We start from the raw sequence: 22,169 nt of genomic DNA, 5'->3' as shown, positions 1-22,169 counted from the left end.
TTCCAGGTCACAGGCTTTGTATGCATCTGACAGCATGGCTCCAGTTAGCAACAGAAATGTCTAGCTTCCCCCATTCCGGATTTCTAGAACAGGGTCAGCAAACTTTTTCTGAAAGGGCAGAGAATAAAATGTCTTAAGCTTTACAGGCTAAATGGTCTCTGTCATCACTACTCAACTCTGCTATTGTAGCACAAAGGCAGCCACAAGCAATTAGCAAAGAAATGAGTGTGTTATGTTCCATTAAACTCTGTTTGTTAATAATAATAGGTAGCAGTCTGCATTTGACCACCAGGCCATAGTTTGCTGGTCTAGAGTGATAACTGGTTGTTATATGCCTAGAGATCATTTCAGTTGATAGTATTTATTCTCATCTACTCAGCTGCTTTTGTACAAACATTGCTAGTAGTAGATGTGTTTTAGTAGTAGGTGTGTTTCAGAAATACATTGCAAAATACAGATCTGGGACTTGGGGCAGTGAATAGCAGGCAATAAGGAAAACTTGTTTTTTTGACTCCGATTCAGAATGTGAGGAAATAAATAATGGACAGAGGACACACTTTTTTCCTGAGGCCACCAGTGAAAACTTGGATTTTTTTTGTTTAAAGAACTTGCTTTTTTTTTTTTTTTTTTTTTTTAATTGATTTTTTACAGAGAGGAAGAGAGAGGGATAGAGAGTTAGAAACATCGATGAGAGAGAATCATCGATCAGCTGCCTCCTGCACACCCCCTACTGGGGATGTGCCCACAACCAGGGTACATGCCCTTGACCGGAATCGAACACGGGATCTTTCAGTCTGCAGGCCAACGCTCTATCCACTGAGCCAAACCGGTTTCGGCAGAACTTGCTTTTTAACAATTATAATATAGACTAGAGGCCCAGTGCACTATTTTCATGCACTTGCTGGGGGTCCCGCAGCCTGGCCTGTGCCTTCTCACAGTCCAGGAGCCTTGCGGGGATGTCCAACTGATGGCTTAGGCCCTCAGTGAGCCTAAGCCATCAGTTGGACATCCTTAGCATTGCCATGGAGCACACCCATGACTGCCAGTGTGCTCGTTGTGCTCAGTGTGCTCACCAGCCGTGAGCCCAGCTTCTGGCTGAACAGCACTCCCCCTGTGGGAGCACACTGACCACCAGAGGGTAGCTCCTGCATTGAGTGTCTGCCCGCTAGTGGAGAGTGCACATCATAGTGACCAGCCATTTCACCATTCAATCATTTGCATATTAGCCTTTTGTTATATAGGATACACTATAGATGAGGCCCCCTAGCACCATAAAAAATGCAAAAAATTCACTGTTAACTCATTCTCGAATTGCCCTCACTTAAAATCAAACTGCCCCTCTGTGGGGCTATGTGCTGCACCTTGGAAACCACTGGGCTTGACACTTTTCCTCTCTGAGCTTCATTTCTGAACACATACGCACATACCACGGAAACTGTAATCTCTTCTCTGCCTACCTCACTGGGTTGTCATGAGGAGGTTCCGAGCTAATAAACCTAGAAATGTTTCATTAGTTAGTGATGTCTAAATGGGAAAAGATTTTTATTTTTAAGCCCAAGAGTACCCTCGCAGGAAGCAGGTGCTGATTAGGGGAGGAGGCCATGATTGTTTCCTGGGACTGTAGCTATAAGAAGGTTTCACAGGCCTCGGAGGGGCGGGCTCTGGCCAGCAGCCCTGGTTGTCCCTTAGAGGCGCCGGCAAGGGGGGGCAATAAGGGGATGATAGGGTGACAGCGAGGCTGAAGGAGGAGTAACTGTCAAAACTCCCCACTTGACACCATTCTTTAAATTGTATGTGGCCATTTCGAAGCTGTACATGCTCAAGGTGGGCTTTAATATCCTGGAGCAGGGAGGGGGCTGGGCCTGGGTGGGGCCAGGGGGGCTAGGAGGGTGGGTTTAGCTGCAGCTCAGCTCCCGGTGAGGTTCATTGTGATTCTGCAGCAAAGATGGCACCTCCGCTGTCACGGGGGATGGGTCTGACCCTGGCAGGCTGCTCGGGCCTGCCTCAGCCCAGGTCTGAAGTTATAGGGAGAGGAGGTGTGCCGGACCCCAGTGGAGGGGGCCCAGCAGCGGTAGGCCTCGGGCACTGAGTGCCTTGGAGGCACTTGACAGGTCTTCTCTGGCATGCTATTGTTGTGGGCACTCCTGGCAGGGAAAGAGATAGGGGAGTCAGAGGTGCAGGGTATGGCCACCCTGAGGCTGGGTCTTCTCCCTGTCCAGTCAGCCTCTTCATTCCCCCAGGGGTGCAGGGGCTGGGGTAGGGTGTCTGTGCAGGGGGATTGGAAGAGCTCCCCTTGGCCACTTCCTCTTCCTTCTTTGCAGTCCAGGCTTCTGTCAGATGTTCGTTCTCCTCAGACCCCCAGGAACTTGGCTCCAGCCGCCCTGCCCCTCTGTGGCTCCCTGCTGCCCCTGTCTCACTGGGCTCTCCCTGGCCACCTGCCTGTCAGGAGGCTGTCCGGGCACCCTGCTGTGGGCAGTGCTATCCTGGGGCAGAGGTGGGGAAGTGGGTGTGGGGAGCAGCTCCAGTAAAGTTTAATAAACCCCGGGACATGTTGGGATTTGGCTGTGGGGCCACGGTGGGGGGTCTGCCTGGACAGGACAAAATTGCAGGAGACTGCAGTCCTGCTCCTGGCCCCACAGCCCTGCCCATCCTGCTGAACGGTTGTGATGGCATCCTGGATAATTTGTATATTTGTCTAGTGTTATATGTTAAAATAAATTGGAGGTACCCATTCAAAATTTTTTGTTGAGGTTTACCCAAATGAGGTCATGTTTAAAAATGTTGAGGATCTCTGAATGAAGGCTTTATGTGGCTCTCACAGAAAGAAGAACTGAACAAAGTAGAGCTTTGAATACTCCTGCTTTATCTGTTCAGGTTGCAGACCTTGTTTTCAGCTTCTGAAACCATCGAAGAGCCTCGCTTCCCCTTTCAAATGGCTTCCTAATTTTGCACTCGAGTCTGGAATGGAGATGGGCAGAATTTCTCCGAACAGGGCTAGATAGGGCCCCAAGGAAACTTTGGCTACAAGTAACAAGGAGATAAACTGTATAAACCAAAGAGAATTGAATGAGATAACAAATGTGGAAGTGCTTATCAGAATGTCTGAAAGTGGAGTCGTTCCTGGGACACTATCCCCTCGGCTGGCAGATGGAAACTGGCTGATTGAAATTCCTAAGAGCTGCCATGCCAATACGGCAGCTACCCCTTCTCTTCCTCAGGACACCTGACTCGCCGCCCTCAGGATCCCATTTTGGCTGTAACTCCAGCCTTCAGATTCTCAAAGAATGCAATAAATATTGATTATATGCTACGGGATAGGTACCTGGCATAGGAGATACAGAGATAAATAAAAGACACAACCTTTTCTCTCAGGAGGGCTGGAGGAAAAGGAAAGTCTTGTGAAAACCATAGGCAAAGTGCTACTATAACAGAGATATTATAGTCAAGGCACATTGGGAGTGCTGACCCATTGTTTCTATGGATAGAATAGGAGATATTGAATGCTTCTCAGAGGAGGGGATAGTTGAGTGAGTCTAAGGTATTTTAAAAGTTAGTCAAGTGGGTGGAAGAAGAAGCGGGGAGAATGGCTAGCATGTGCAGAAACATGGAGGCAGGAGACAGTGACGTCAGGAAAAGCATCATATTTAAATCACTTTAATTAAGGACCTTAGGATTTTGCTGCAAAAAGAAGCATGGAACACTCATTGGTTAATCAAATCCAACCCGCCACATAGATGGTGGGAAGAATTTTAGGGAGGGGAAAGAGCTTGAGGTAGTCAACAAGAGATTTATGATGGAGGTTGACAAAGAAAATGGTTTTTGAAGATGGGATACAATTTTCTGGGCAGGAAAGGAGGGAATGAATTCTTGGTTGGTGAAAAATATGAAGAAAGGCATACAACAGGAGTGAATATGTTATAGCTGAAAAGTTCTGGTAATATTTTGAAAACCATCCTGATATGAGCATTGAGAGAGGCAGGCAAATTACAGCAAGTCCTTTAAGTGCATGGCGGAGCTGGTAAGTTAGCAAAGAGCACCACACATTCTCCGAATGAAAAGGGAACCGAGAAGTAAAGTGGTGAGCACCTGAGATAAGTGACTGTTCCCCCCGGAGAGATGCCAGTCTCCATGTCCTAAGACCTGAGGTTTTAACACCCACGTGGAATGAGGATGAGAGCTTGTGCTCTCAGAGGTGGGGAGGTGAGTGAGACCCTTGCACAAAGCTAGTTCCTCAGTGACTTAATGGATGAAGAAAAGTCCTGCCATCTCTACTCTGGACCCTCCAGCTCTCCAGAATCTCCACTCCCCTGTCTGATGGAGCTAACTTCACTTCCTCTACATATTTTCCTACATATACACTCTGCAGGTGCTGATAATTGCTCCACTGTTTCCTATTTAGCATGACTTTTTCACAACCTCCTCATATCTTTCTATTATGTTCTCGATGTTTGTCAAGGCACATCCTTGGGGTGAGGGGAATTATAGCGAGCGTCACTGGGAGCACTTACAGCAGGGAAGCAGGAATCATGAGAACTCATACGTAAGGGAAAATTGAACAGGTCATAGGACAAGCCAGGGAGTCAGCCACACACACAAAAATAAATTTTAAAAAATCTGTAGAATGAAACAGGCAGGGCTCCAGAATCCAAATATGCAGTTAGTTGGGCAATATGAATTTCAGAATTCAGACCAGGAGGCCCTAGGGACCAACAACTCAATCATGTTAGTCAGTAGATGAGTCAGAACATGGCTAAAGGACACTGATTGCAAAGGAGATCTGTAAACTCAGGTGAACTTCTCTTGGTCAGTATCCTCTTATTTATTTCTTGTTAGAACTGATGACTGCCTGGAGCCTAGAGATAGAGGTGGTAAGGCTCTAGTCTTGGCTCTATTCTAGAATGAGACTTATAAGATCCATAGTGAGGGCAAATCCTGATTAAGAACTAATGTTCCATGTGAAGAGAAATGAAAAGAAAACTGTTTAGAGTCTTGCGTTATTTACACATCAAGTATGAAAAATAGATGTGCTTAATATGTCATAAGAAGCAAAGACATGTTTTTGGCAAATAGCTTTTTAGAAAAATGCACAATGACATTATTAAGTAAATGTTTGATAAACTTGTCAAAGCAAAGTCAAAACATTAGGTAATGAATCTTCATATTAGCCAGAATAATAACATGCGAGAGAAATTTGCTTCTCAAGTTAGAATAATGTTATTTAAACACCAAGACTAATGAGATATAGTTATGTTTACATTGTAAAAGATGTTCTAATATTATATTATTCAGACTTTTTTTTTTAAGGTAAGTCTAAATTTAGCCAGAATGTAGTCTTTAACAAGCATTCTCTTTTAAAATACATCCTGGAATAATGTTGGTAATTACATCTGAACCTTTACTAAAGAGGTGCTTTTTTTTTTACTTGAAGAAACAACCATCTTATATTTCCACACAGATTATGTAAGCATATATGAATAGGTAATTAGGACCAGAATTGCAACATAATCTATCACAGTACTGCATTTCAAGAACATTTGAAATTAGAACTCAAATAGTAAATGAAATTTTAATAGCTTTAAAATAATATATTTTTGAATACAGGAGCCCTATGATTTGCTTAAGTTAGAAAATATTCTCTTTGTAATTTGTGAACATTAAAATATAGAGACTAAAGAAATAGATTTTTTTTCTATATTTAGTTGTGGGTGAAATTTTAAGTTAATATAGAGCATTTACTAAATTGTTTTTAAAATATTGGAAAATATGATGACTTCTATCCTAAATTTTCCATGCATATAAAGAAGCTTACTCATTTCTGCTCTTTCTTGAAAAACAACAGTTTGAGCAGTAGAAAAATAGTGTTTTTTTTTTTAAATATATTTTTTATTGATTTCATAGAGGAAAGGAGAAAGATAGAGAGATAGAAATACCAATGATTAGAGAGAATAATTGATCTGCTGCCTCTTGAACACTCCCTAGTGGGGATCAAGCCCATAACTCAGGCATATGCCATTGAATCTGCAGGCCAATGGTCTATCCACTGAACCAAACCAGCTAGGGCAAGAGTTTCTTTTTCTTTTAACAAGATTCCTCAAACTTGAGTGAGACACCTCTTTTGGATATTTTGTTTCTTATAGTTTACATTTATTTATTTATTATTTTTTTAAAAATATATTTTATTGATTTTTTACAGAGAGGAAGAGAGAGGGATAGAGAATTAAAAACAACAATGAAAGAGAATCATCGATCAGCTGCCTCTTGCACATCCCCTACTGGGGATGTGCTCGCAACCAAGGTACATGCCCTTAATCGGAATCGAACCTGGGACTTTTCAGTCCGCAGGCCAACGCTCTATCCACTGAGCCAAATCGGTTTCGGCTACATTTTTTTTTAATTTTTAACATTAATTCTATAGTGTGGTTCATTTCAGGAGATGTTTATGGCAGAGTGGCAACAAGAGGCAACTGGGTGTTGTGTAATCATTCATTCCTTTTATGAATATACACAAGCTCACAGAGCACACTTACTCTCTAGTCAAAGGAGTATCATTATTTTTTAAGCTTTTGGTTTCTTTTCTGAAGCTGATCTCCTGCTAGATTTTTTATTTTAGTATAATAAGTATATAAATATAGATATAGTGGAGAAATGGCCCTTTTTACTCAATTTATCACCTAGTTCTTCAAGTTGGAATTTTTGTTTTTATTTTATTTTTAAACTAGAGGCCCAGTGCATGGATTTGTGCACTGGTAGGTCCCTCAACCTGGCCTACGCCCTCTCACAATCACATACTACTACAACCCCCCTGGGGAGATGTAGTAGGATGTGAAGCAGCAGGCGGCCAGGGAGGAGCCTGAGTCCAGGCTGGGCACCGCACCACTCCCTCTCACCCCAGCCCTGCTGTACCTGCCACCACTGCTGTTCGGTAGCGCTGCTGTGGAGGTGGGAGAGGCTTGCACTACCGCAGCTGCACTTGCCAGCTGTGAGCCCAGCATCTGGTGCCCATTGGTCAGCTGAGCAGCGCTTTCACTGTGGTAGTACACTGACTACCAGGGGGCAGCTTCTGCATTGAGTGCTTGCCCCCTGGTGGTCAGTGCACATCATAGCGACTGGTTGACTGGTTGTTCAGTCTTTTGGTCATTTAGTCATTTAGGCTTTTATATACACTGAGTGGCCAGATCATTATGATCTCTGAACACATAATAATCTGGCCACTTGGTTTATATTACACATATATGCATGAATATATGAATTCATGTAGGGATGGGGTCCGGCCAGCCTGGCCAGGGGGAGGGTACATATTGGTTGGCAACCTGCTGGTCGAACTCCTAGTTGAGGGGACAATTTGCATATTAGCCTTTTATTATATAGGACTAGAGGCCTGTTGCACAAATATCCATGCAATAGACCTTCCTTCACATGGCTGCCCGCACTAGTTTTCCTCCAGCACCGGGGACCCAGGCCTTGGTTCTGGCCACTGCCTTCCACCTTCTTTCAGGGTCAGAGTGGTGGTGCAGAGACAAGCACTGCCCAGCCTCACACTGCCATCTGTGATCAGGGCACTGCAACTGCCACCCAGGTCCCACAATGATAGAAGCACCTCAGCCACTCAAGTCTCTCAGCATGGGGGCCGCCATCTTTGCTGGGTTAATTTTCATAGTGACCCTGATGGGCTGTGGGCATAGCAAAGGTACAGTCAATTGCATATTACTCTTTTATTAGACAGGATATACACTGAATGACTAGATTATTATGCATTCAGAGATCATAATAATCTGGCCACTCAGTGTATATAGATACTAGAGGCCTGGTGCACAAAATTCATGCCTGGGTGGAGTCCCTTGGCCTGGCCGGCCATCAGGGACAATCGGGGCCAGGTTGATGAGGGCCAGGTTGGAGAGAAGGTGATGGTTGCTAGGCCAGGCACAAAAGCAATGGACACTGGACATCAACACTGCCATTGTCAGTGCCCTGCCATTGCATGGTTCCCCACCTCCCACCCTCCTCCTTCCCTTGCTGCTGTGCCGCCACTGTGGTGGCCCGGTGCAGGCTGATTGAGGCCTGTTGGCCTGGGGGAGATATGGGGTATGGGAGGTTGGCCACTGGCTCCTAGGAGGGAGCTGGCCCTCGGCCCTCCTCGGAAAGGGGCTGCATCTACCACCACCCACCCTTGGTTTTCTGTCCCAGCCCAGGGCCTGGCTCAATCAGGCAATTGGGGCCTGCTGGCAGGGGGTGGGGTTCGGGGAGGGACAGGAGAAGTTGGCCAGCCAGGGGAAGTTGGCTATGGGAGTGCACTGACCACCAGGGGGCAGCTCCTGCATTGAGTCTCTGACCATTGATGGTCAGTGTGCATCATAGTGACCAGTCGTTCCAGTCATTCAGGTTGTTCAGTCATTCTGGTCACTTAAGCTTACATGTTTTTCTTGATTTCAGAGAGAAGATGGGAGAGGGAAATAGGGATAGAAACATCATTGATGAGAGTCATTGATTAGCTGTCTCCCCCAAATCCCCACTGAAGATGGGCATGTTCTCTGACTGGAAATCAAACCTTGACCTCCTGGTCCATGGGTTGACGCCCAACCAATGAGCAACACTGGCCAAGGAAATTGGAATTTTTAAAAAGTCTGATTACTTGGTGGGTCAGTCACAATAAGATTTCAGAAAACTTTCTTTCAAAGTATTGAAAGATGTGAAGCATCTATATATATAAAAGTCTAAGCGATTGGCTGACTGGCTAACCGGCCAATAGCTATGATGTGCACTGACCACCAGGGGGCAGAAGCTCAACACAGAAGCTGCTGAGCAGCGATGACTTGGAAACTGCAGTTTTCAAGTGACACACCCAGAACCAGAGGAGGGAGCCCAATTCCGGGGTGCATCACCCGAGAACTGCCCTCTCAAAATCTGGGACCCCTGAGGGGATGTCGGAGAGCTGGTTTTGGCCTGATCCTCACAGGCTAGGCTGAAGGACCCCATCGGTGCACAAGTATGTGCATCGGGCCTCTAGTGTAAATATAAGGTTCTACTACATTTTGCTGAATAATTTTTTGTGACCCTGAAATATCGTGATCTTGAAATACTCTGAGTGTAATTGGTACCCATGGACTCCAGGGTGACTTGGGATAGTGCCATGAATGGATGTCTGTGGAATGGTGGAGAGATGCTGGGATGGTGAATGTATCCATTCTCCTCATTGTGGACGTAGGTAGTTTAAGGTTGCAGTGAGAATCTGATGTTGCAAATTTTGATGGAGTCCCAGGCTATTTTTTTGTTTCTGTCTTTCATTTAAAATAGACAGACTACAGTGACATCCTGCCACCTAGGAGCAAGACATGCTGGGCACTAAGGGCTTCCCCTACTGGCATCAGGAAGAACTACAGACTAAGAGGAGGACAATACAGATAAACCTCCTTTTCCCTCCCTGTCCAAACCTAGGCAAGGGAGAAGGCTGGACTGCACCCTAAGTTACTATCGAGCATGTTCCATTTCCCAATGTCATCTCAGAGACTTAGGGCTGCGTTTATGGTCTATATCTATTGAGCATGATTCTTTCATGGCTCAGATCAGACTTTTAGAAGGTCTTAGATTTCATTGTTGGATTATTTTCAACTTTTCATCATAGATGATGGTTCATTTAAAAGGACTGTGTGGACCACTGAAAGAAAAAATGTCAACTCCACGATAAACATTTTAGAATGAGGCAAGTGATAGGACTGCTTAGGAGAACAGCACAGCCATTCTGCTGAAAACACAGGAATGCTAATATCTAATACCCTTGAATTTGAGTTTCTTCTATGATGTCACAGGCTCCCCTTGTATTATGCCCAACAACCCAGGGTTTGTGGAACAAAAGCCTTTTGTGTCAGAGTTAGTTCCTTTCCAGTGCGGTCTGATGCAAATTCAGAAATATTTGAGAAAAGCTGCATCAAACGGGCACCCAACAGTGGTAGCAAGGAGTGGGCAGGCAGCTGAGCTTTCATGGGCTCCATTCACAGCTCACTCTGAGGGTCTTGTTGTGTAATGCTTCTCTATTCGTGTTTCATGGCCACTCCCGCCATGGCAGTTAGCACAGGGCTGTGTCAAGAGCCTGCAGCTGCTTGGGCTCAGTTTTATAGGAAATGGGGAGAGGAAGGCAGGGATAGGTTCCATCCTCTGTCCAAGTACAGCTTGATGTGGGGACCCAAAGTGCCCAGGACAGAGCTGTCCCTTCCTTAATAGTAGCGCCATGAGGGGCAGCGTGAGCACAGAGTGGACAGGGGCTGCGTCTCCAGGGTCCAGCTCTGCTCCTTCCTACAGACACACCAGAGGAGACTGCATAATCCCTCCCTCCTTCCCCCCTCCCTGAAGATCCACTAGAACAAGGAGGACCATTGCCAACCCCATTGAATGAATGGAGAACCTGAAACAGAGAGTTAAGTTTTGTTTATTGATATCCTGCCTTGTTCCTGAAAACATTTAAATGCACAGAGATTAAAGGACTTTATTAATAATAAACCGAAGGCAGAGCTGGAATTAACTTCTAAGGCACTGTTTACAACAGGAATACTTTTCCTGCTTTTAACCCAAGGAAAGTACATACAAGAAGAGGAATTCATCACTGTAAAATAGTTTCTAGCAGAGAAGTGACCCTGTTCTTTGTGCTTGTAAATAATGAGGATTAAAAGGAGTCTTGTCTAAGGCCTGCATTCAGGCCTGGCTACTTCTTCGCTCCTAAATAGTAAAGGGGAGTGCGTCCTTTTCATGTATTGGTTGCATTTGTGTACCTTTTTATTTCCCTCAGTCCGAATGTAATCTGAATGTGGTAAAGATCCCTTCTGCTGATGAACCAGGGCTTGCAAACTGCCCTGTGGGAGGGCAGGCAGTGTGTGGATACCAGCTGCGTGTGGATGGGCACCACTGGGACTGGCACATACCCAGAGGAGACCCGCGGGACCTCTTGCTAGCTGATCTCTTTAAGAATTTTGTTTTCTTCTTCAGCCAAACACCTATGTGCATATTCTTCTTCTTTCTATAGGTACAGGGTTTGGTTTTCCTGCCTCTTCCCCATCACCGTCTCTCCCCAAGATTTACCGTGTTTCCCCGAAAATAAGACATCCTCCGAAAATAAGACCTAGCGCATGGAAAGATAAGACATCCCCTGAAAATAAGACCTAGCGCAACTTTGGAAGAAAAAATTAATATAAGACACTGTCTTATTTTCGGGGAAACAGGGTACTAACTCCTCCATGACAGGCTTACCTCCTAGTATTGGATGCAGTGACCTAAACCTGTCTCCACATAAGGCTTATCCTTGTCCCCACATAAAGATGAGTGAAGATGGTACTTCCTGGAGCCTTTTCTTATGGTCCCACAGAGTGACTGTGACCTTACAATGTCAGACTTTAAATTTTTTAAAATTAATTTAAAAATATATTTTTATTGATTTCAGAGAGGAAGGGAAAGGGAGAGAAAGATAGAAACATCAATGAGGAGAGAGAATCATTGATTGGCTGCCTTCTGCACGCCTCCCACTGGGGATTGAGCCCTAAACCTAGGCATATGCCCTTGACCAGAATCGAACCCAGGACCCTTCTGTCGTCAGGTCGATGCTCTATCCACTGAACCAAACCAGGTAGGGCCAAACTTTTATCCTTCCTCACTAGTCAGACCCTTACCCCCAGTTGAACTCTATGCAGCATGTACAGTCATAAACGTTATATGCTTATTTTCAAATATTTTTTAAGAAACACATTTCCAAAGACCCTTGTGGTCACCTATTAGCAAGTTAATTTCAGGACATCATTACGCCAGGTGGTGCATTTTGGGGTTGCTTGTCTCCAGCAGGCCAACATCTTCCCAAAGTGCAAGGCCACTAGGTGGAGCTTTGGGGACAGGGGAGTAAGTCCAAGGACACAATATGCTGGGTATCCAGTATCTTTTCCTTCACGTCAGGTTAGTTGTAGGGCATTGGGGAGGGGGGTGACCAGCTCAGTTTGTTGCCTTCACTTGCAGAGTCTGCAGCTAGCTACCATCCTGAGTTTGGGAGGGACCGTAAGGAAATGCAGCCCAACCCCTCAATGGATGCCCCTTTGCCTCAGACCAGCCAGGACATTACACACTCTCTGCCTTTCTGGGCTTCCTTTGATCTTTCTGGGATGTCCTCACCCTGTTCTCTGGACTGCGCTCTTGGGAAATGTTTGACTAGGCTTCTGTTAATCTTCAGCATGTAAACACACCATGCAGAAATATCAGCTTAAGCCTACTCACATTTACTCTTCTATCTGGACACTCACCTTCTGCTTGCCTTCTAAGCCCGCTACAGGATGCAGAATTCCTAGGGCCACCAGCCCATCTCAGGAGAGGGTCGGAGCCTGTAAAGGGTTAATGGATGGTGGTGACTGCAAGCATCAGTGGCAGCTTCTGCCCAGGCCCCTTGGGATGAGGGTGGAAGGACATCCAAAAGGTCCTAATGCATCTGGAAAAGGAGCAGCTCTGAGCCTGCTGGCCTGTCTTGCTTTGGTTCATGTAAGGTTAAGTTGCAGCTGTGGCCTTACAAGGTCATAAGGAATCCGTAGTTGCTGTGCTAAGGGGAGGAGGGTGGAGAGGCTTGGACAACTATTCTGAAAGCAGAATATCCATCAGAATGGGGAGAATATTGGCAAAGAAGCCACGTGGGGCCCTTAGGAGGTCTTCAGGACGCTATTTAAGGATTCCTAAGGGCCCAGCAGCTAAACAAATAACAATCTTCTGGGTGCCTGGCCAGCTCTGAGCTCCAACAGGGAGCAGCGGGAATCTCTCCAAGTGCCTAGAGCTGGGCTCCCAGTGGTGCTGTCTCAGAGGCGGCCACTGCTTGTTGTTGCTTTGTCACAGCTGTGGACCTTCAGGCTCTCCGGAGGTCTAGCCCTTCTGCTGGGAATGACGCCGAGCTCGTCTGATGCTCATGCTGGGGCTGTGTTGGCTCTAACTTGAAAGAAGGGGGAGGAGGCAAAGTGTTGCCATCAGTACCAACACTTCGGGCACTCCACCCACATCTGCTTATTGTAATTATCAGATTTATTCATTTGGCCAGTCGGCTCCATGATTTCTACACATCCTCATTCTCAGTATTCTCTGCTGTAGGTTCTCAAGGGCAGGGGTGTGTCTCCCTTTCTTTGTATTCACTTAGCAGAATTCTACCGCTCTCTTCTTTACTCATTCACCAGACACCCACTGATAGCCTACAGTGTGTGAAATACCATGCTGTCTTGAGCAGCCCCCCTATCTAGTGACAGACAGACAATCATTCCCCATTCACATACTCAGGAGGCATGCATCAGGTACCTGTGACGTGCTCAGGCACTGCTGGGCATTAAGATAGAGTGGCAAAATGGAACAAGTCTCTGTACTCAGAAGCATAGGATTGAGTTGGATAGAAAAGTAAATGCACAGATAAGTAATTACACTTTCTCTATAAATGTTGTGAAGGAAAAGAACAAGATGCCATGATTGAGAGAATAGTGGGGTGGTGGTGAGGAGACAAGAAGGGCTTTCTTAGGAAATGACATGTAAGCCCAGAACTAAATGCTGAGAAGGATAAAAAATATAATTCTGGCAGCAATGTGAGGACAGGCTAAGCCCTTTAAAAGTACAGCCCTTTGTCACACCCTTTCTGTGAAGCGAGTTTATCCTAAGAAAATAACAATGGCACAAAGATGTGTGAATACTGAGTTTCATGGAAGTACTGTTTAAATATGCAAAATATTGCCCTAGACAGTGTGCTCAGTGGTTAGAGTGCTGATCTACATACCAAAAGGTCTCGGGTTCAATTCCCAGTCAAGGGCACATACCTGGGTTGCAGATTCAATCCCTGGCACATGCAGGAGGCAACCAATCCCTGTATTCTCTTTCTCTCTCTCTCTACCACCCTCCCCCCCCCCACCTCTCTCCCTCTCTGCTCTTTTTCTCTCTTCTTCTCTGTATCCTCCTCTCTCTGACTCCCTTCCTCCACTCTTTCAAAACATCAATGGAAAAAATATCCTTGGGTGAGGATGAAGAAAATAAAAATTAAATAAATATTCAAAATATTTAATCGTGGTATATGCATATGGTAGAATATAGTGTCACCATTAAAATGATATGTAGACCTCTACCTATGGGCATCAAAACTTTGTGTGATATAGTAAATAAAAATGTTATAACATGATGAATGAACCCATTTTAGTTTAATTACACACACAGGAAGATTTCTGAAGGAATATGTAGTACAATATCTGCCTAGGTGAGGGGAATTTTGTGAGTCATATGTTTTTCTTCTGATTTTTTTTTTTTTTTTTAATGAATCTTTGTTATCAATCTAGAGCAGAAGTGGCCTGAGCCCAGATTACGGTCTTAGGGATGTTTAGGAAGAGAGGGGTTTAAAGAAGAGATGGGCCCAAGGGCATGAGGTGCCTGACCGGGCAGGAGGAAGCTGCCACATGATGTCTGGTCTCTGGCCTGGACCCCTGGCTGGGAGCGGCAGCAGAGGAGGGAAGGTCTGGGGAGAGAGGCAGAGCTTCCAGTCTTCCACATGTTGAGCCTGAGTGCCTGTGGGCCATGCAGGACCTATGGCTGGCACTTTAGTCTGGGCCTCATGAGAGTGGTGAGCTCTGAGGGTAAGCATGAAAGTCAGTCATGCAATCATTGGCCGCGGGGAAGGACATAGTGTGAGGGGGCCGAGAGCATCCCAGGCTGGTCCGAGAAGGAGGCAGCCATGCAAGGCGGGCTGTTCTGAGAAGAGGCTTCCAGGGGGAAGCCAGAGAAGCCAGAGGAGAGAGCAGCACAGATCCTTTCAATGGCATCCAGACTGAGCTGACCAACTCGGGGTGTGGAATCTGCTTATTTTCATAAGATCCTTAGACACATTTCCTGAAGGTGGGAGTCAGGGTTGGGAAAGGACAGAAAATTTGGCTGCCGGTGAGTGAGTCTGTCCTCTGAACAACCCAGGGTGATGGGTTAGAAGGAGGAACGGCCCACCTCCAGAGGAGGGAACAGAGTCTGGAGGGGGATTCCAAGACTCTGAAAGAAAATAAGCCCCACCATTGCCATTCTTTCTCACGGAAGACCTGGGGGCAGTTGGGGGGGGGAGGGGCGGGCCCTGTGGGCTGGACAAACCCTCTGTAGGATGTGAGGATGAATTTAATAAAATGGATTCTTTGTTCTCATCCTGGGGTGGATGCTTTCTGCAGGGATGTTATAGGAAATGAATCCATTAATTGCTGCCAGAAACCAAGTGAAAGAAACAAAGAAATAAGCAGAGCCGTCAATATGCAGGGACCTGGAAGGAATCCCAAAATGAGCTGCACATTGTAAGGGGTATAACTCAGAGCACGCTCAGCGCCAGCATCTAGGGGCTGAGATTCCACTGCTGCTGGTGTCAGAGCTGGCCCTGGAGTCCGACTTCCTGGATCTTCATCCAGGCTCCCAGAGGGCACGATGCTTCATTAACTCTTTCATGCCTCAGTCGCTTCGCCTGCAAAATGGAAATATGAACATTCACTCTCCATTGGATGGGCTGTGGGAGGATTAAATGGGTCCATCGCATCATAATACGGAAAGGTCTGGCACTTGGCGTATACCTGGGGAGTAAGAGGCTCCCAGAAAAGTTAGCTGCCAATGTCATCATTATTGTGCTGCGAATGATCTCATTATGCTCCACTGCTTTCTTGACCTGGGAATGAAGATCGGGGGAAATTGAGGCACAACTTCATTCACTTAGGATCCACAAGGAGAATGTTAAGGGAACATCTGTTTGCTCAGGCTACAAACTCTGTACATTTACTACAAGAATGTAATATCCAGATTTAAAAATAAGTTCATCTAAGTTAGTTTTCTAGAGTGGGTTTTGAGGTTCCTATGACATCCGAGGGTTGGACGATAAGATATTAGAGTGAGCAGTTGGATACAGGATTGAAGAGTAAGACTAGGGGGAGGGGGAGGGAACATTCAGAAGGGAGAAGAAGTCGTGACTGTTTCACAGAGGGGAAGTGCAGCGTGAGGGGGCAGCACTGACTGAGCTGGTTATAAAGCAAAGGCTAATAGAATCTGGGAAAAGACCTGTAAAATATTTTCAAGGTAAACATATATTTCCTTAGAAGAGGTTATTCTTTCTCTTGATTCTGCTGCTCCCCACCCACCAGCAAGTTCGAGCAGACACGTGTATAACTTACTGTGGGCCTGGCCCTGTTAGGAATATTTTTTGCTGGTAACTGATTTAATCCTTGTGGCAACCCGATGAGGTGGCACTATTACTGTTTTGCTTTTCCAGGTGGGATAACTTAGGCACAGAGCAAAAGGGTAGTGATAGGGCTTACTACGCAGAGCCCTAGGGCCACCCAGAGATACATGATGGTCTAAGGTCAAGCCCAGACTGTCTGCTCTGAAGTCTGTGCTTTTAATCCCTGTAAAAGGTGCCAGATGTCAGGGTTAAGGCAATTATGTAATGAGGCCTCCTTGCTTCATATCATGAATCACTTTAAATGACTAACAACAATAATGTTTAGAGAAGGCAGTGCTTTCTTTCAACACAGGGCTGATTATTTTAGAAACTCTTAGCCAGGCTTCTAGGACTTTTCTGTTTTCAGTTTCATATGGTCTTTCTTTTCTTCCCACAAGTCATGTCTCTTTCCCATACCTCTTATCCACTCAGTGCGTCCAGACTCACCCATCTCCCCTCTTTGCTTTGCTTGAACCACCTCTTTTGTCTTCTTTGCTCCTTGCAGAATGCCCTCCCTCGCTGTCAAGTTACCCAGTTCTTTTAAGCATCATACTCCTGCTTCTCAGTGAAGTTTTTTAATGTCACTCAGGCCCAGTTTTTTCGCTTTTTAAAAATCCTACAGCATTTTTTACTTGTACTTTTGATCTTCTAATTAATTAAATGTCTGCCCATTTATTTATTCAATTATTCACTAAATCTTTCTAGTACCTCCTGAATGTAGTGAGTTTACAAAGATGAGTGGAACGTGCCTAAAAAGCTCTTACAATAAAGAGAAATATGTATAAAGCAAATAATTGTTACTTGGACATTTATACAAGTGCCCTTTACAGAGTCAGCACTTAATTTTAATCCTGACTTCGTGCAGGGTGCGCAGTTTCTAAGTCAGGGGACATGTGCACTAATGCAGCTGATGTGGCTGATTTTGGTTTTGCATTTGCCTAGACCAAGGATGCCCTCTTCAGAATCCTCCATGACCTCCGACCCCAGGACCGCTTCAATATCATTGGATTTTCCAACCGGATCAAAGTGTGGAAGGACCATTTGGTATCAGTGACTCCCAACAATATCAGAGACGGCAAAGTCTACATTCACCACATGTCGCCCACCGGAGGTAAATATGAGTCCCTCTTTTCACATTAGCTTGACGTGATAATAAGTGAGTAGCTAAATTTTCTGCCAAGAGACGAGGATTTGAATGCTGAAGCTATCACAGGAAAGGAGATAACAGCTGAGCACTTTCCCAGAAGCTTAGGTTTCTCTGAACACCGATTCCGTAAATTCTCCTCTTCCAGGCCTGGACTAGATGGTCAAGTAAGTTATGGGGGGGGGGAAATACCTGATAGGGTTTGGAACCTTTCCTGGTTTATCTCATGGGTCCCGAGCAATGAAGCCGGGTTTGTAAATTGTTTTAGGGTGTAGAATTAAAGCCAACTAGATGAGGCAGTGTGTTGTGTGCTTAAATCTTAGCAACTTAGGAAGCAGCAGGTGGAACTGTGCCACTGCACCTTAGTTCCTTCGGCGGAGCTGAAACATGAGCAGAGCAGGAGTCCCAGGGGCCTGCGAGAGGCCGTGGATGGGAAGTGCTATGGGCTCCGAGTCTCTGCACGCTTTGGTGCCAGGTTAGTGTGCAGAGGAGGGAAAGGTCATACATAATTCTAAGAAAACTAGATTATCAGAACAGTGTGCTAATGTTACCCCGCTGTGCTAGATGTAAGTTCCTTCAACTCAGGGCCTGGGTCTTACTCGTGCTGTCATCTTCATCATTAATACAATGGACACATGGCAGGTGCTCAATATTGGAGTGTTTGTTGGAACTGATCCTGACCACTCCCTCCTTTTTTCCTTTTTTTGAAGCTCCACCTGAGTATATGTTTATTAATTTTAGAGAGAGGAGAAGGGAGAAAGAGAGAGAGGGAGAGACATTGATGTGAGAGAAAAACCTAAATCGGTTGCCTCCTGTTCACACCCCACATAGGACTGATCCCTCAACCAGGAATCAGACCCACAACCTTTCCATGTACAGGATGACACTCCAACTGAGCCACACTGGCCAGGGCCCTCCCCACTTTCTTAAAGGCCATTCACAGAGACACCATTACTTGTTGTCTCAGTTATTTTGCTTTGGTGGTCATCTGGAAACCTATGACACATCCAGTTCAATCTTCTTCCATTGAGAGTTTCTATTTGTCTTACATTCATCATTTCCTCTCCAAGTCCAAGTTCTGATTTCCCACATGAATTTCATTTGGAACTTCATCTTGCTTAGACTGAACTTTGACTTATAATGGGGTTTCTTACCCATCTCCACCACAGTGATATTTAGGAACTCTTTTACCAGGTGATGGGAGAAATACTAGATTAGATTTTATGCACTATTATAGCATTGATCTATGGCAGGAAGTTGACAAAGCTGTCTAGTCCTTGATCAGAAACTCTTCATATTCTATATCCCCCAGCTTCTAGCATAGCCCCTGACATATGTATGTTACATTCACATTACAATTAAAATGTTACGTGGAGGTGGGGGATATAACTTTAGCAATTGGTTGGTGTGTATTACGTTTTGGAATCCAAACTTTAGAAACCTTATGGTTCCCTCTCTTTTTTTCTTGGCACTTCATTGCCCCAACCTCTGCAGGTGGACAGAAAATAAATCTGCTCCTCTCAAAGACGTGAAACATCAGGGTTGGGAGCATAGATTCTGAAGCCAGATTGCTGGATTTGGATCCAGCTCCACCATCCACAAGTCATTTAATCTCTGTAGCCGCCATTTCTTCATTTGTTAAATGGGGATAACAAATGCTGTTGTTATTAGGATAAAATGAGTTAAGATGTTTAAAGTACTTAACAAACAGTTGCCAAGTTTCTAGATAGGCCGAGTGACTTAGAATCACCCCCTATGCCTGGGGGTTTCTTCCTCCCCTCTCCACATGCCACTCCTGCTAATTCTCGAACAGCTGTGAGTAAACCACAGCCATGAATGTGCAGCCAGGCTAAGGAGACGGACACAAGCTTGAGCTGTCCTGTTTTGGTCCCACAGGCACAGACATCAATGGGGCCCTGCAGAGGGGCATCAGGCTGCTCAACAACTACGTGGCTCACAATGACATTGGAGACCGCACCGTGTCCCTCATCATCTTCCTGACGGATGGGAAACCCACTGTTGGGGAGACTCACACCCTCAAGATTCTCAACAACACCAAGGAGGCCGCCCGAGGCCAAATCTGCATTTTCACCATTGGCATCGGGAATGACGTGGACTTCAAGCTGCTGGAGAAACTGTCGCTGGAGAACTGTGGCCTCACACGGCGCGTTCACGAGGAGGAGGATGCCGGCTCACAGCTCACTGGGTCCGTTTGCTTGTCTTCATGGGATAATGATGAGAGGCTCTCAGAAGGGGATTAAGGGTTGGGTTTTACAAGAGACTCGGAAATGAGAATTGTTAGCTGCACCTTAGCCTTGAGTATCCTGGAAATGACCATAACTCATTACACTGGGAGATGTCATAATGGGGTTTGAAATCCATTAGGCAGGTCTGGCTGCAAATTCTGGTTCTGTTTTATGACTCTAGGCAAGATTTTAAGTTCCCTCATTATAGAGTGAGGATTATGGTCAGTTGACAGAATTTAATGAGAAAACCTGTATAAAATATTGGCAGAATGGCTATCATGTGTTAGTTATTCAACTAGCTATTCTGATTATAATTGTCTTCTTGACATCTCAAAGCACTTCCTGCTATATTTATTCTAATTCCACCCTCTTCAGTAGCTAGGAGAAGTAGTTATTTCCATGTTGAATAGTAATTAAAATTATCATATTTTAATTTGGAAGCGAAGTGACCATTTGACACTAGTCCCTGATCATATCTATAGATATAAAAGATAAAGTGGCCAACTGGCCAACAAGCTGGTAGCTATGACACACTAACCACCAGGGGGCAGACACTCAATTCAGGAGCAGAAACCACAGGCATGGAAACATGGAATAGACTGATGAATCTCAGAGGGAAGGGAAGAGAGGGGAGGGCAGGAAGAGATTAAGCAAAGCTCTTATATGCATATTAGAGGCCTGGTGCACGATTCATGCACTGGTGACATCATGGCCTGGTCTGTGGGGCCAAAACTGGCTCTCTGACATCCCCCAAGGTGTCTTGGATTGCGAGAGGGCACAGGGAAGAGAGAGAGAGAGAGAGAGAGAGAGAGAGAGAGAGAGAGAGAGAGAGAGGGAAAGAGAGAGAGAGAGAGAAAGATATGGAAAAGAAGCTAGAAGTGAGGTCTTCTAATTCAGTTCAATGCCTTCCCTTTGATATCATGTTGTCAACATGGGGTATGACTTTGCTCTTGATTCAATGACATAATGACGCCCAGCTCAACACTATTGCTTTAATCCACTTTGTGGCATAAATAGTAGTCACTTAAAAGAAAAAGTGAGCTTCAGGTACCTTTATGGGTGTTTAACAGCCATAATCAAAGAATATTCATTAATGATAAATCTAATTAGAGGTCTTTAAGATGAAAAATAAAGATACATCCTTGAGATGAAGCTAGCCACCATTGTTTACCCAGCATTTTTGTCAAGATTTAAATAAAAACACAAATTAGTTTCCCACATTTTCAAAATCATTCAAAACTACATTAAAAGAGGGAGAATTTAATACATTAAAAAAATAATGTGTCCATAAGCAAAAGCAAGTACAATACATTGAAACAAACGGACTGCACTACCATACTACTAAAAATATTGTGACAACCCCACATTTATTGAGAACTTACAATATGACAGACATTTCTACAGGCAGAAATCCTAGGAGTGGGTATATGAGGGTAAAGGCTAAGCTGACATGCAGATGACTTTCTCCTGTAACAGTCTGCACAGCTCAGTTTGGCTCCATGAGGTTATTCAGAGACTCAGGTTCCTTCCATTTTACCATTCTACACCCTTTAGATGTTGTTCTTAACTGCAAGGTTGAAATTAGGTCATAATGACTTCTGTATTCCAACTCTAAAAGTGTGGAAGGAAAAGAAAGCCAGAGCAAGCCATTCTATTTTATGCAAGAATTACAGAAGTTTTGCATATCGCTTCCACTCCTATTCCATTAGGGTTAATATGACCATATTTGGCAAGAATAGAGGCTTAGAAATGTAGTTTGTAGCTAGATGGGCTTCATCAAGTTAAAACTAATTTATTATGAAAGAAGGGGAAACTGGGTCTGGGGAGACAGTAGTCTACCAAAGTGGTTACTATTAATGTTCCAATTTTATAGAGGAAGAAACTGAAGTTTAGAGAGGTGAGGTTATGTGTCCCAAGACATACAGCAAGTAAATAGCTGAGATGGAAGTCTAATGCCCAGCCTATGCTTTTTAGATTTTTGGAAAGGGATTTTAATTGCCTCTTTATGCAAAAAGTAGCAAGCTTGTGATGTAACTAGAAGAAAAGCTAATATAAGCAAATGCTGCTTTACACAAAAGCATAGTGGCAAGGTCAAGGTCAGATTTCTCAAGTATAATGTGCTTATTAAAGCATATGTGCAACATGTCTTTGGTTCTAAGAAAAATGTTTTAAGAGGCAACATGTCTTTGATTCTAAGAAAAATGTTTTGAAATGTTTTTTAAGTTTTGAGAAACTTAGGTGTGTACAAAGGAAAGTTACCAAGAGTGGTTATGGAACCTTGAAATCATGTCATCTGAAGAAGAGTTCATGAAACTGGAATTAATTAGACTGCATAGAGATGATGCCTAAGAACAGTGTTTGCCACGCCCCTAAATAGCTGTTATGTTGAAGACAGATTATGCTAGTTCATGCTGTGCTGCTCCAAAGGCAAAAGTGAGACCAGTGGGTGGAAATTTCAGGGAGAAGACTGTGATCTACTACAAGGAGGTTCCTCCTCCTCCTCTGAGCAGTTGAAAGAGAGGAGGAAGCGTAATGAGGCATAGTTCTTGACCACCAGCGGTGTTCAAGATAC

General features: G+C 44.8%; 1 protein-coding gene across 1 annotated transcript in view; it reads left to right on the top strand.

Annotated features, from left to right (window-relative positions):
- The window catches only part of ITIH5 (inter-alpha-trypsin inhibitor heavy chain 5), an 82,304-nt gene that overhangs the window by 49,989 nt on the left and 10,146 nt on the right, over positions 1-22,169 (top strand). The window contains exons 8-9 of the mRNA XM_084869245.1: positions 17,150-17,318; positions 19,248-19,557. Of these exons, the coding sequence (XP_084725371.1) occupies positions 17,150-17,318; positions 19,248-19,557 (479 nt within the window). The remainder of the gene's footprint in view (positions 1-17,149; positions 17,319-19,247; positions 19,558-22,169) is intronic.

Source organism: Pipistrellus hanaki (assembly GCF_964339955.1).
Source record: "Pipistrellus hanaki genome assembly, chromosome: 1".
NCBI lineage: Eukaryota > Metazoa > Chordata > Mammalia > Chiroptera > Vespertilionidae > Pipistrellus > Pipistrellus hanaki.
This window is presented reverse-complemented; position numbering and strand designations above follow the sequence as displayed.